This window comes from Xiphophorus couchianus, chromosome 6, assembly GCF_001444195.1.
Source record: "Xiphophorus couchianus chromosome 6, X_couchianus-1.0, whole genome shotgun sequence".
Classification (NCBI taxonomy): domain Eukaryota; kingdom Metazoa; phylum Chordata; class Actinopteri; order Cyprinodontiformes; family Poeciliidae; genus Xiphophorus; species Xiphophorus couchianus.
The window spans coordinates 8936535-8950041 of NC_040233.1; the positions used below are offsets into that span (position 1 = coordinate 8936535).

A 13507-nucleotide genomic window follows, 5' to 3' on the forward strand; every position below is an offset into this window, starting at 1 on the left:
ACCATCGTTCCATTTCATATTTCATCCTGCCGAAGTGGTTCAGAGTATAAAATGAATGCAGTTAGGTTCTGATAAAGAGGCCTTGTTATGAGAGAGACAGGAGAACATACAATTTAATGCTTGCTGATGCTCGTAAAACTTAACAGCTTTAAAGTACTACAATAATCAGCTGGTCAAATTACAGACCTCCATCTCAAAAGCTGAATTATTTTATAATTCTGAAATATAGCAGGCATTCATGCAGGATGCATTGTTGTACCATTGTATTATTTTAAATATATTTGGATTTGTTTCGAAAGTTGTTTTATCTGTTTTATTGCGCAGCCTTAATTAACCCATCTCAGAGATGTTTGATGATTATTTGTCCACACGGGGGCAGCAAAGAGCAGACTGTGAAAGCAACACTTTTTCTGTCGATGTAAGTAATATGCAGCGCTAAGCCTAAGAAAGAGTTATGCAAATAATAAAAAAAAAATAATAAAGTACGAAAAGTATAATATACATGTATATATTTTTAAAATCTGTTTTAAAACTACATTTCAATTACTTTATTATATACAATTATTCAAACAGAAAGTTATTTAAAATAGAATACCAGAATTTTTATTTTTTTTTACTATTCAAAACATGCGGTCGTAATTATTTTTTATTTTATTCAATAATTGAAGTAACCTATAGGTGTATGGACACATGAACCCAAAATGAATGAACTACAAATGTTTCAGAGTCAAGTTAGCGCATTTTGGCCCCTAAAGGACGCCGTAGCCAAGTACACTTTCGTGACACAGCGGTGTAAAGAGATCTCTACTTCTGAAAGGTAAATCTTTTGTTTTCTGCACAGTTATTGGTCCGCCTTTGTTTTCGTGGTCAGACGCATTTTGTTCAAGTGTAGAGTTACCTAATGCCCACTGGCAGACTAATAAAAACTTCTGAAAATCATGAAAACAGAAGTTAGTTTCCAGGGAGCAAAGTTCTATATTACACAATCAAAGGCAGGAAAATGAGAACATAGAAAAATTTAAAAAGTTGCATGTCAGCATATTTCTTCTTGAAATACATAATTCATTTATTTTGTACCTAAACAAAGACACCCCTTCGACGTTACTTGGAGCAGCCATGCGTAATAATTAAATTGCATGCAAAGTCTCCAGTTCTTCCAGTATGGAGGGGGAGCCCCTTTCGGCCCTGTGCAGCCCTGCTTTGGTGGTGGATGTGGACAAAGTGAAGAGAAACGCGCAGAGGATGATGGAGCGCTGCCACCAGCTTGGAGTCCAACTCCGACCGCACATGAAGACCCACAAAACCCTGTATGGAAGCGCGCTCCCTGACACTGATGAAGCCGACGTTTCCATCAGGGATGCTATAATAGGTGTGTGTGTGTGTGTGTGTGTGTGTGCGTGTGTGTGCGTGTGTGTGTGTGTGCGCGTGTGTGTGTGTGTGTGTGTGTGTGTGTGTGTGCGTGCGTGTGTGTGTGTGTGTGTGTGTGTGCGCGCGCGCGCGCGCCTTTCTGCAGTGAGTGTGCTGACATCATGACAGGTGGATCCCGGAGGTGCATTGTGGTTTCCACCATGGCAGAGGCCACTTTCTATGCTGACCATGGCTTTGACGACATCCTCTATGCATACTCTCTTCCCTTTGACAAGGTACTCTCCAAAGAGGCCTCCACACGCCATTATACTGTAGTTGTTATTATCGGTATTGCAATATTTACATTCCCTTTCATTTTATTCCCTCTGTGGGTTTTAAACACACAGCATCACTTTCTAAAAATGACTTGTGAATACTGTGAACATTTATAGGGTCAACAAATCAATCATTTCATTAGCGATCTGAATATTTATGCCTTAAAAAATATTTGTTTTGGGATTTTTCTTCTTTTAAACGGCTGAAAATTCCTTATTATGTGCAAAAATCGTTAACCAGATGTTGAAAAGTCAAGTTTATCTACTTCGAAAAAGGGACCCGAACTCTCAGACTTTCATTTCCTGGTAATTTTATAGCCATAATACCAATATATGCCCAAATTGCAACTTTATGCTTGGCATAAAAATTGCTAATTTGCACATATCCCTGCTGAAAAATCAGATTTTGTAGCAAAAAATATCTTTCAAGTTATTCTTGTTCAGTTGAGAGGGCTCAATAACTCTGGTTTGAAGTTGAAGTTTTTAAAAATAAATCATTCATAATTTTCCGTCTTCTTCCCATTTAGACACTGTTGACTGTTGATCTGTCACATATAATTTCAATGAAACACGTTAAAATTTGTGCTTGTAAAGTGACAAAATGGGAAACGCTGTTTTGTCACAATAACAAATTTTGCAGGACGATAAATTGTCCTACAAGTCATTGCGATAAAAGGTAATAATATTGTTGTCTTGAGACCATTTCCAAGTAACGTAAAGCTTAATAATACCAAGTACATGCTGTCAGTGGATCAGTAAACTTCAGTTTCTAACACATATTTAACTCTGGAAATGGAAAAACACTTTAAATGTCCAAAATAAAGAAATAAAACACCAAAAACTTCAAATAAAATTAATTATGAAGTCACTGTAAACAAAACTGTCCTTCAAAAAAAAGGAGGCTGGTTGAGACCAATGCACCTGACTGAAGACTTTTGTCATCTAGTCTTTGGTAGAAAGAGAGAGAGACACAAGAGAAACAAACAATCACGCAAATGGAAATGATTGAGCTTGTTTCAGTTTATTATGCGACTAACTGATTTATTGCTTATTGCCACAGGTTTGGGTGTAAACACTTTTGCAAGTGCCTATGTTGCAGACAGACTTTTGCTGCATGAACAACCCAATGCCATACAGAGCCTCTCCAAGAAACACCTGGCTAAACATCTGTGTTGGTAGGTAGAGCGCTGTGCCGCTCTGTCAGAGAGACTGGACCTTTTCCAAGTTCTGCTCGACCATCCCGACGCTCTGGAGCGGCTCAGGAAGAGGCCACTGAAGGGCGGCCGGCGGTGGCACGTGTGGCTGAAGCTCGACTGTGGCAACGGGAGAGGTAAGCATGCTGGGAACGCTGCCAACACACAAAATCTTCTGAACTATTTTTACTCTGGTTTCTAGTGCAAATACCTTTGTACGCTCGAAATAAGACAACGCTATCTTACAAGTAACTTTTCAGCAAAACATAGTAAATAATTCCTTAATATTGATAGTAATAACTAGTTCCAATGGGAGATTATTTCACTTATAACATGAGAAAAATACCTCGTTAGACGTGTCATAATCTTCCGGTGGAACTAGCACTTGTTTTTAGTCAATATTAAGGAGTTATTTATTTAAAACAATCTCCTATATCTTGCTGAATAGTGACTTTTGTTTTATTTAAGATATTTGCACTATAAACTAGACCAAAAATACCTGATCAAATTTAGTGATTGTTCAGTGAAACAACCCCAACGCTCCTGATCGTTCGGCGGCTGTGAGTTTGCTCTTTGCTGCAGCTGGCGTCCTGCACTCGGAGCCCGAGGCGCTCCAACTGGCCCGGGCCATCGCTGAGGCGGACGGCGTGGAGCTAACTGGGGTGTATGCCCACTGTGGGAACACGTACAACTGCGAAGGGGTGGAGCAAATACAGGCCGTCGCCCAGGAAACCACCAGCTTTACGCTGCAGTTCATGGAAAAGTAAGGCAAGAGTTTAAAACGGAGGTTAAGACTGATTTGAATTTAGGAAGACTTGAATCCCCAGAGTGACAGGGGTGTGTGTGTGAGGCTGAATGTTAGAAAAAAAGAAAATATTGAATATTTATAAAAGATTGCTAGTTCCACTGGCAGAATATTTGACTTATAGAAAAAAAATCTTGCTACCAGCAAAATAATCACCCCGTGCAACTCGTACTTTTTAAAAATCATTAGTAAGCAGTTATTACCTTCAGTCAAGCTTCAATATATTGCTGAAAAGTAGTTTGAAACTAGTTTTGTTTTATTCCAAGTGTACTAAGACATTAGAGCTGGAAACTCTCTTTAATTTTTATGTTTTTGCTGTTTGAATTTTCTTTCAAAACTTACCACCACCAAATTGCTGCGCTTACAGCAGCAATTTGTTATTAAATGTATTTATAATGAAAGCTACTTTGACAAAATGTTATTTTTCTTTTCTTTCTTTTTTTCTTCACCTGGCAGATTGAAGGCTGTTGGCATCAGCTGCAGGTCCAGCATCGGCTCCACCCCCTCCTGCAGTCACCCCGTCCCGGACATGGGAAAACTGAGCGAGGTGCATCCTGGAAACTATGTCTTCTACGGTGGGTTAAGTTCATGTCGGTGCATGGTGGCTGGAAAAACAAACAAACAAAAATCATGGAGGATAAGTTGTTTTTGTTGGCTTTTAGACGTCCAGCAGTCTGTGATTGGCTCGTGCGCTCTGGAAGATGTGGCTGTGAGGGTTTTGACGAGGGTTGTAGGACACTGTCCCCATAGAAACCAGCTCCTGATCGACTGTGGATGGACGGGAATCAGGTGGCTTTACGAGATCCTATTCTGTGCTGCTTTCATTTGAAACTGCAAACTAGATCCCTTTTCTGGTGGAAACATGTCCTGTAACCTTCTGACATTGTTCCTCTCAGTTTGGACGGAGCTGGAAAGCTTCCCTCTGGATATGCTATGATCGAAGGCCATCCAGACCTCAAGTAAAACCTGTTTCCACTTTCTTTCTGGTCTCCAAACTAAACCAAAGTGTGACAGGTTAACTAATTAAATATGTTTTCTTTTAGGTTGCTGTCTATGACTCAAGAGCATGGGAGAGTGGAGCCCATCTCAGGTCCACTGGACTGCAGCAAATACCCCATAGGCTCTCTGCTCACATTGATCCCCTATCATGTTAGTGTTGTTACTCTGTTGTGACTGATAATCAAAATGGTTTCTTGTGTCTGTAAAGTAAAACTTCCTCAAAGGTTCTACACACTTTAGCTTCTCCTTCTGCAGTACTCCGACTAACTTAAACGCAAGCAATTATCTGTTTTTTATTTCTTTGGTTGTTTTTTTGTAGCAGAAAGCAGGTATTATGTATTATTATGTCTCCCAGCACTCAACAGCAACTAAGGAACATTTACTCCACTACACATGCATACAAGAAGTAGCACACCTGATCAGAGGGCTATTGACAGATAAAATATATTTTATTTTCTAGTTATTTGGTGCCCCGCCCCTTTCCGATGCCGCCACGGGCAACTGCCCATTTAGCCCATATCAAAAACCACCACTGCACTTAGCATTTAGCAAAGATGCGTTAAAAAAATAGCAATGTTTGCCTTCTTATACAGGACCACAAAACTTGTTTGACCCTTGAAAAACAGAGATTTTGTAATATTTTTAAAACCATTTACATAAAATTTTGTTTTATTGTAAAAGTTGAAGAATCAAAATAATAAATTTTATGATTAGTGCTTATTTTTATTCAGGTCCATTTTTATGTTTATTTTGGTTATTGATTTATTTTTTTTTTCACTTTGATTTGTATTGTCAATTGGTTGTTTTTGCTCTAGAATGCTTGATCATTGCATTGTTTTTCTTATTAGTTGTTTTGCTGGGGACTTATTCAAGCATACTTACATTATTATGTTAATCAGTATGCATTTCCCCTTTTAATAAATACATTTTTGAAAATAAATTTAAGCCACAAAACAGTTTTCACTTTGCACTATCTTCCTGTTTAATTGTCTTCTTCTCTCTTTGCAGTCGTGTGCAGCAGCCGCGATGCACCCCGTGTACCATGTGCACTCTGAGGGTCGCCTGATGGGAAAGTGGACACCCACCCGAGGGTGGTGAACATCTGTCCAGACTTTCATTCGAAGAAGCAGGAGATGAATCAACGTAAAGAAAACTACAATTATAAGAGAGGGAATATTGCATCATTCCTTATTACGTGGATAGATTGCACAAATAAAACTTGTGAGCTGAGCAGCAGTGGAAGCCCTGTTCACTACATGCTGCCTCTAAAAGAGCAGTGGAAATGTGGGGTTGAAGACTGTCTGATTTCTAATAAATCAAAATCAGAATGAGTTGTAAAAGTAAGTTGTTCTGTGATTATTTCATCAGTGCCATTACAGCTCTTGTAATGGCATTGTAAAAGCATGAATGTTATAATATACAGCATTGTGGAGACTCTTCTACTATCTGGAGGAACACAGTTATTTATTTGTTGCATTTCACTTAAAACGAGCATGACTTGCTGAATTTGTCAAACAAAAAAGTGGATGAGAATTATTTTTAATTTGGTTATAAGTAAGCATAATTCTGTGAGATTTAAAGACTCAAAAGACTTTAAAATTTTGGACATAAGTGATATTTAAAAAGAAGACCTTTCTCGTTTATTTATTTCATGTTTTAAATTCAATTTGTAAAATCTATTTAAAATTTAATTTGAAATAAATAGCATTCCGCTTTTAAAGCAGAATCTTAAAATTAGCTGAGCGTTTTTAAAATGTTGCTTGAGAAAATAAAAATTATTATCTAATTACTAGATATTTGAAGAAAAAGAAACTGTCGTGTCTCGTCATTTAGTGAGCATATTTTCGTTAAAGACAAAATAAATTGTGTTTATTGTTAAACTTTTAACTTGCAATAAAAACCATATCGATTAGTATTCTAACGCTGTATACTTTAAAATCAACCGAAACCACATTTAGGAGCGAAATATAGATATACAAGCTTTACTTTGAAGTGCAACTTGGGAAATGTAGTTTTGAGTGAACCCAGCGTTCTAATTGGCTACTGCCTGACCTTTCGCTTGTCACGTGGTTTAAAATCTTCAGCAGGATGGCGCGAGAACTTGTCGCACCGCAGCACAGCTAAAAATATTTATTTTCAGTTTAGGTTTTTTTTGTCTTTAGTTCAAACCCGTTCGCGTCTGTTTAGCAAACTCAAGTAAGTCGCGTTCGGTTGTCCGCATTCTCTCTAGGAGTTTTATTTCTCCGTGACACAGCAGCCAGAGAAAATGTGACTTTTTACTTGAAAACCCTCGTTAACGGCTAAACATATCCAGGACAGCTGTTTATAGCTGCGTGGCTGCCGACGCTCTCTTGGTGTGTTTTTGTTTGGTTTTATCCTAAACAATGAGTGTGTTGGAAGTGAAGTTCATCGGGGATGGAGATGTTCTGGAGCACATCGTGGACAAACAGGAGGGTGAGGAGCTCTATGTTTTTTGCACTCTAAGGAATATTTAATCAAACGCTTGAACGGCTTAAAAAACTTTTTGAATATGTTGTGGTGTTCCTCTAATAAAAAAAAAAGGCTAAAGAATATACATATACGCTCAGAAGTGTTGAATTATCTGCCCCTCAGCAACTTGCACTTTGATTCTGACATCATTTTTGCCCAATATTTAAACCAGTCTTCTTGGCACAACTGGTGCACTTTGTGTACATTTTGTGCATTCAGTCCAAAATCAATTAGCATGTGTGTTTGTGATTATTATCCTCATGGAAACAGCCACCTGATCCACATGTTCGTGATGAAGCTAGAAAAGGAGAAAAAAAGACGATTTGACAGGAAGTATCAAACCAGTACCACTGTTTTAGTGGTGGCAGCATTATACTGTGGAGATGTTTTGCAACCAGTGGCGAATGAAATGATGAATTTCCATAACTTGAACTCAAATCAACAGTTGGGCTGGGCGATATGGCTTAAAATTAAAATCTCAGATTTTTTCTTTTCATACCGGATTTTATTTCAATCTTCTTCTTTTTCTTAATTTTCTCCCTTTCTTTTCTATAAAAGAAATAAATTACAGAAAATATTTTCAAAAAGTAGCTTTTATTTCAATCAACTCGTCTTTGAGTTGCATGATGATATATTAGGGGCAAGCTACAATAACGTTTTAGTCATATTATCAGAAATAAATTCAATTTTATCACAGAAAACATATTAAAACTGAGAAAAACTGTGTTTTAATGAGAAAAAAGCTCAAATTTATTTATCAGGATCTGACGTAAACAACTAAGTTTGTGTTCTTTCTTCAAAATGGGCATTTTAAAATATTAAGTATTATGTGTAAAACTTCTACCAAAGAACGACTTTACAAGATGCTCAACATTCTATTATTTTTTTTATTTTTCTCATAGAAATCTCATAAAATTTGTACTTTATTCTTCTAACATTACAGCTTTATTCTCGTAACACTTTGTCGTACAACTTACAGAGAAAGTTATTGAAATAAAAGCTACTTTTTGAAAATATTTTCTGTCATTTGTAACTTCTTACTTATCAAAGAAAGCGAGAAAAATTGTGGAGTTGAGCCGAATTCAAAGTCCAAATCAATAGAAGCTGTAAAACAAGCTTGTTGAACAAGATGGCCGCCCTGGGCGTGTTGACATCACTTAAGTACGGAAACCCAAGGAGTGCATTGGTGGGGGAGATAAATCCAGATTTTTCCAAATACAAAATTTTCCAAAATTCAATTAATTTTGGTTGATCTGTCAGGAAAATGAACCCAAACAGGCTTCTGAACTCGGTTCAAAATCAACAAAGCTTCTGGAACAACCCATATTCAACCCAATTGAGAACTTGGGGGACTGTGTTCAAAGAGCCTTGAAAAGCCACCAATTCAAACGGGCTGCACCAGTTTTTGCCTCTGACCTTTTGTCTGTGTGCGCTGTGCCTCAACAAGGCGTGCAGAGCAGCGCCGGCGCCGTCCAGAGGATGGTGAAGTTTAAGAGCCCAGCTGGACGGAAGGGACACCTAAAGGATGAGCAACTGGATCAGGAGGAAAGCGGAGTCTACGATCAGCAGGGCTACATCCGATCTCTGGGAACAGAGAATAATGAAGGTATCGCACTCGGCTTCTTTTTCCAGACTTAACTGGCTCGTCTGATGACGACAGAGGCATAACTAGCTTTGTGTGCACAGAATTATTACTTTTAGGAATAATTGCTAGGGCTGATACGATTAATCAGATAATTGATTCATCATTAATCATTCTGAATCAATTATTTAAATAATTTAATAACCGATTACTCTAACACAGTTAGAGCAGTAATTAAGCCAAAACTGTACAACATCTTTTTAGTATCTTTTGCTAACTATTATTAATCAGTTTGTCGAAAAATAATCAGCAGATAATTTCTGCACTGTATTGATGAGTCAAGTTGAAACGACTGAGCTTTTCACATGTTAGAAGTATTCTTTTAGCTGTAGATGCATTCCTTGCTCCTAATGATCAAGCATTCACTAAAGAAATGTTATTATTGCATCTTAGGCAACTTGTTTATTTTCTGATTTAAATCAGGAATTGAATTATTTGTTTGTATTGATATTGTATGAAAAAGGCTTAAGTTAAAATCTGCAGAATGTGCTAGTTTTTTTTTTTGTTCGATTACTCACGAGAGTAATCCATAGATTAATTGATTACTAAAATAATAATTAGTTGCATCCCTAATAATAAAAAGAGAAATTCTTACGTAATGCAGTTCTGTTATTGTTTTTTTGGTTCTGCTGAAGATGAGGATAGCCTCTCCAGAGTGGCGGGAGCCTCCATTTTTACCTTCCAGAAAATCAGACGTGGCAACAGCATGGCCAACACTGGTAAGATCTGCTGGTTTCCAGTAAAAGTGATTACATTTTTATTCTAATGTTTTTGTTGAGCTGGATTTATCACGTTTCATAACGGACGCTTTGGGTTATACGTACGTCTTATTGGTGAACGCAGCAAGCGAGCTCGCTCAGACTCCGGGGAAAAGTGTGAGCTTCAATCCGGCTGAACCCGGCACCCCCAAACGGACGGGCCGACGTGAGTCCAGTACATCGTCCCATCACATTTGATCGACCAGATCCTGTGTTTATTTTAAGATGATACTTTTTTCTCTCTCACTCTTTGACTAGACCGCAAAGGCGAAGCCAGGACACCACAGAGGGTAGGGCCCTAAACTCAAGTCTTAATTTAACATACGCTTTGAGATTTATCTGGTCACTTAACCAGCTCTGGTTTATGGTTCTGAAAGCAGATCAAGAAGGTCCAGTTTGTCTCCACAACGCCACACAGGCTCAGAAAGAGACTAACAAGTAAGCACAGCGTGTTTTATTGAACTATATAATGGTGCCTTCTGAAGGTTTTCGCACAAAAACTGACATCTTTCATGATTGCCACGTGAAATTCAGACTTCAATTTGTTTCATTGATGATTTCTTGTGATCAACCAGCACTAAGTAATGTATAAATGGGACATTGAACAGAAAATAAAAGCTTATTTTTCCCTTCTGAACCACCACCACCACCACACATCCTTAAAAAGTCTTAAATTCATGTATATAAAATTAAATTCGTCTTTTAAAAACGTAAATTGACCTTAAGTACGTTAATCACAGGTCATTCATAATGTTTCTTCAACTTCACACTTGTACTCTGTGTTGTGTTGTTCCGTCTCATCAAATCCCAATAAAATACATTTAAGTTTGCAATTTGACGAAACCGTGAAAAAGTAAAAAGATGTGAATTATTTTTGCAAGCATAATATGTAAATATGCCACCATTTGGATGTTTTCAGCGCCGAGCCTTCAGTCGGACAGCGACAGCGAGCTCTCGCCGTCTGACTCTGAGGAGGATGGAGAGGAGGACGAGGAAGAGGATATTCTAAAGGAGAAACAGAAAATAAATAAAGAGGAAAAAGAGATCCAGAAAAACCACAGAACCCCTAGGAAAGGTTCATCTGCAGCTCTCTATAAGACTCCTGCCAAGAAAAACAAGAACACACCCGAACCCGTTAACCAGCCCGCCATGACCGAGGAGTACTTTGAGGCTCACGGCAGCTCCAAAGTTCTGACGTCAGACCGGACCCTCGAGCGCCTGCACACCCCTAAACTAGACAGGGTAGGTTGATCACATTCAGGGTTTTAAAACCTAATAAATGTTTAATTATGGCTAACGTGCAAACTGATTTTCTGTTTTGTATTTTTCTCCAGGAGTCTTTGGCTCGTCTTTTAGAAGGTAAACCGTCCTGTTACTCAAAGGAGATCCAGGAGCTGCACAACAAACACAGACAGCACTTTACCAAATGGATGTTCCAGTTACAGTGAGTGTGACTCTCATTTCTGACGTTTTTCCTCAAGGTCTGAGGGTTATCAATTTTTTATTTTATTTACTGTTATTGTTATTGTTGATCTTGTTTTCTACATATTGTTTTTAAAACTTTAAGAACAACTTTTGTGTTGAACCTTCATACCTTATTCTGTGTGCAGGTTGGGGTTCAGTGTGCTGGTTTACGGTTTGGGAAGCAAAAAGACTTTGTTGGAAGACTTCCGGGTGTCTCATCTGTCTCAGGAGATCCACCTTGTCGTCAACGGCTTCTTCCCCTCCATCACTCTCAAATCGGTCCGTATTCGAAAGAGAAAGAAAACACCTTATGACTTGTTTAAAAGTTTAATTGCAACGTGATCTCTTTTAGATATTAAACGCTTTGACCTGCGAGGTTCTGGAGCACCAGGGAACTTTCTGTACGCCCTCAGATCAGATCCACTTCATCGCTCAGATACTCAAAGACAGTAAGCGTGCTTGTTAAAGTGCTTTCCTCTCAAGTCGGACTCAACTCACATTTCCTCCCATGTCACCACAGGCCCGGATCTCCACATTTACCTGCTGATCCACAACATTGACGGGCCGATGCTGCGCGGAGAGAAGACCCAGAGTGCACTGGGGCAGCTGGCGGCGCTGCCAAACCTGCACTTAGTCGCCTCTATAGACCACATCAACGCTCCATTAGGTGGCTCTTAGGAGGAGTTTAGCTAGTAGCATTGATAAATGGGGTTTTCTTGTGGCTAAGTGGTTCCTGTAATGTTTCCAGTGTGGGACCAGTTCAAGCAGAGCCAGTTTAACTGGCTGTGGTGGGAGTGTGTGACGTTCCAGCACTACACCGAGGAGACGTCATATGAGAACTCTCTCCTGGTGCAGCAGACGGGCGCGCTGGCTCTGTCCTCCCTCACACACGTGCTGCGCAGCTTGACGCCCAACGCGAGGTAAACTGTTTTAAAGACCTGATAAGTTACTTATTTATTGAGTGTTTCCTGTGAAGTAGTGAACGGGGAATTTATCAGCAAGAATGTGAGGTTCAACTCAGTTTTGTGCCCCTAAATGTGCATTTGACCTGTTGTTCCAAATTCAAGTTTGGGTTTGCTTCAGATTTCTTCTTATTCAGTGAAATTTGCCATCATGCTTACAGCCGCAAATATGGAAAAAGACAATATTTGATTAAAAACTCCTGAGAAAGTAGAAAAACTATAGAAACTGTTCATTGTTTTATTTATTTTTTGGTTGAGGCATTGGATGTTTGGACAATTATTCACTCTGGTTTTAGATGCTGTGAAGCTAAAAAGAGTTTTGCTCATACTTTATTACTTTTGGACAGTTCTTGTCTGAAATTGTGTGCCATTGTGTGTAACCATGGCAACAAGTCGTTGATTTTACAACTTCTTTTTTAACTTTTGATAAAAGATCAAGGTCATAAATTCTATCAAATTTGGGAGCTTTTATTGTTTATGTAACACAATACATAAACATAAACAATACGTAAAAGGATTTGACTTATCATATATGATGGAAATCCCAACTAAAGGACAGTAACATTGATAATGTTACTAGAGAAAAATGAATTAATGAATTAAGACTAAAGTCATGTAGTGAATTCCCGACTTAGGGTGTAAATTAATTGCAAAGAGTAGGTGGAGAGGTTGGGGTGGAACTTTAAGTTTTTCTTGTTTATGTTTTAATACATAAGGTTTGAGGTTTTAGTTTTGTTCCATTTTGTTGTGAAAAACTTTAAGTTATGGGAGGAGGATATATATATATATATATATATATATTTTATTTTTAATCAATACTTTTATTAGAGTTCATCCACTCATTCCTTCTCTTTTTGCAGAGGAATCTTCAAGCTGTTGGCGAAATTCCAGCTGGAAAACAAAGACAATCCTTCCTACTCAGGTACGCACTCTGGTTCAAAAGCTCAAACTTGTGAGCAGTTATTTTTTGGGGGGGGGTGTAATTTTCACCTCACCATTTTGATGATTTAAACATTTCATTATGCCAAATGCAGGCTTGTCATTCCAAGACTTCTACCAGTGCTGTCGAGAGGCCTTCCTGGTGAACTCTGACCTCACGTTGAGGACTCAGCTGACAGAGTTCAGAGACCACAAGCTGATCCGGACACGCAAGGTTACTTTCCCCAACTTTACTCCTTGGAAAAACTCTGTTTTGTATTCCGTCTTTAATGTATTCTTTGTTTGCTTTCCAACAGGGCGGAGATGGAGTAGAATACCTGATCGTTGCTGTGGAAACGAACACGCTGATTGATTTCTTAGAAAATGAGGATGATGACTGAAAGGACAAGACTTCCAAATCATGATCTGCAATTTTCCTGCAGTTGACATGAACTCATTCTGATAAATGGCACTAGTTTAATAGTTGTAGCGTTAGCTCTGAATGCACCATTGCACTGTGACATTCACATTATGGTTAGATGTGCAAATTTTTTTCAGCGTTAATCTGAATCAATAAAAGCCACCGTGACTTAA

The 13507-nt window shown here is 38.5% G+C and overlaps 2 protein-coding genes across 4 annotated transcripts; both read left to right on the forward strand.

Moving 5' to 3' along the window:
- Positions 1 to 686: 686 nt before the first annotated feature.
- Positions 687 to 6023, forward strand: LOC114147218 (D-threo-3-hydroxyaspartate dehydratase). Of its 2 annotated transcripts, none has more exons than XM_028021818.1 (10): positions 687 to 817; positions 1161 to 1307; positions 1514 to 1643; positions 2862 to 3012; positions 3458 to 3638; positions 4137 to 4255; positions 4343 to 4469; positions 4577 to 4639; positions 4724 to 4829; positions 5688 to 6023. In XM_028021818.1, exons 1-10 carry the CDS (start codon positions 702 to 704, stop codon positions 5775 to 5777), a joined length of 1230 nt encoding a protein of 409 aa, XP_027877619.1. In that variant the 5' UTR covers positions 687 to 701; the 3' UTR covers positions 5778 to 6023. The 2 variants fall into 2 exon arrangements, with proteins under 2 accessions (XP_027877619.1, XP_027877621.1); XM_028021820.1 differs by having other exon boundaries at positions 754 to 817; positions 1145 to 1307.
- Positions 6024 to 6744: 721 nt separating this feature from the next.
- orc2 (origin recognition complex, subunit 2) lies at positions 6745 to 13505 on the forward strand. Of its 2 annotated transcripts, none has more exons than XM_028021503.1 (15): positions 6745 to 7133; positions 8617 to 8775; positions 9447 to 9530; positions 9655 to 9735; positions 9828 to 9859; positions 9947 to 10007; positions 10489 to 10811; positions 10904 to 11013; positions 11180 to 11312; positions 11386 to 11482; positions 11554 to 11700; positions 11782 to 11953; positions 12856 to 12917; positions 13030 to 13148; positions 13231 to 13505. In XM_028021503.1, exons 1-15 carry the CDS (start codon positions 7064 to 7066, stop codon positions 13312 to 13314), a joined length of 1734 nt encoding a protein of 577 aa, XP_027877304.1. In that variant the 5' UTR covers positions 6745 to 7063; the 3' UTR covers positions 13315 to 13505. The 2 variants fall into 2 exon arrangements, with proteins under 2 accessions (XP_027877304.1, XP_027877305.1); XM_028021504.1 differs by having other exon boundaries at positions 9950 to 10007.
- The last annotated feature ends 2 nt before the right edge of the window (positions 13506 to 13507 follow it).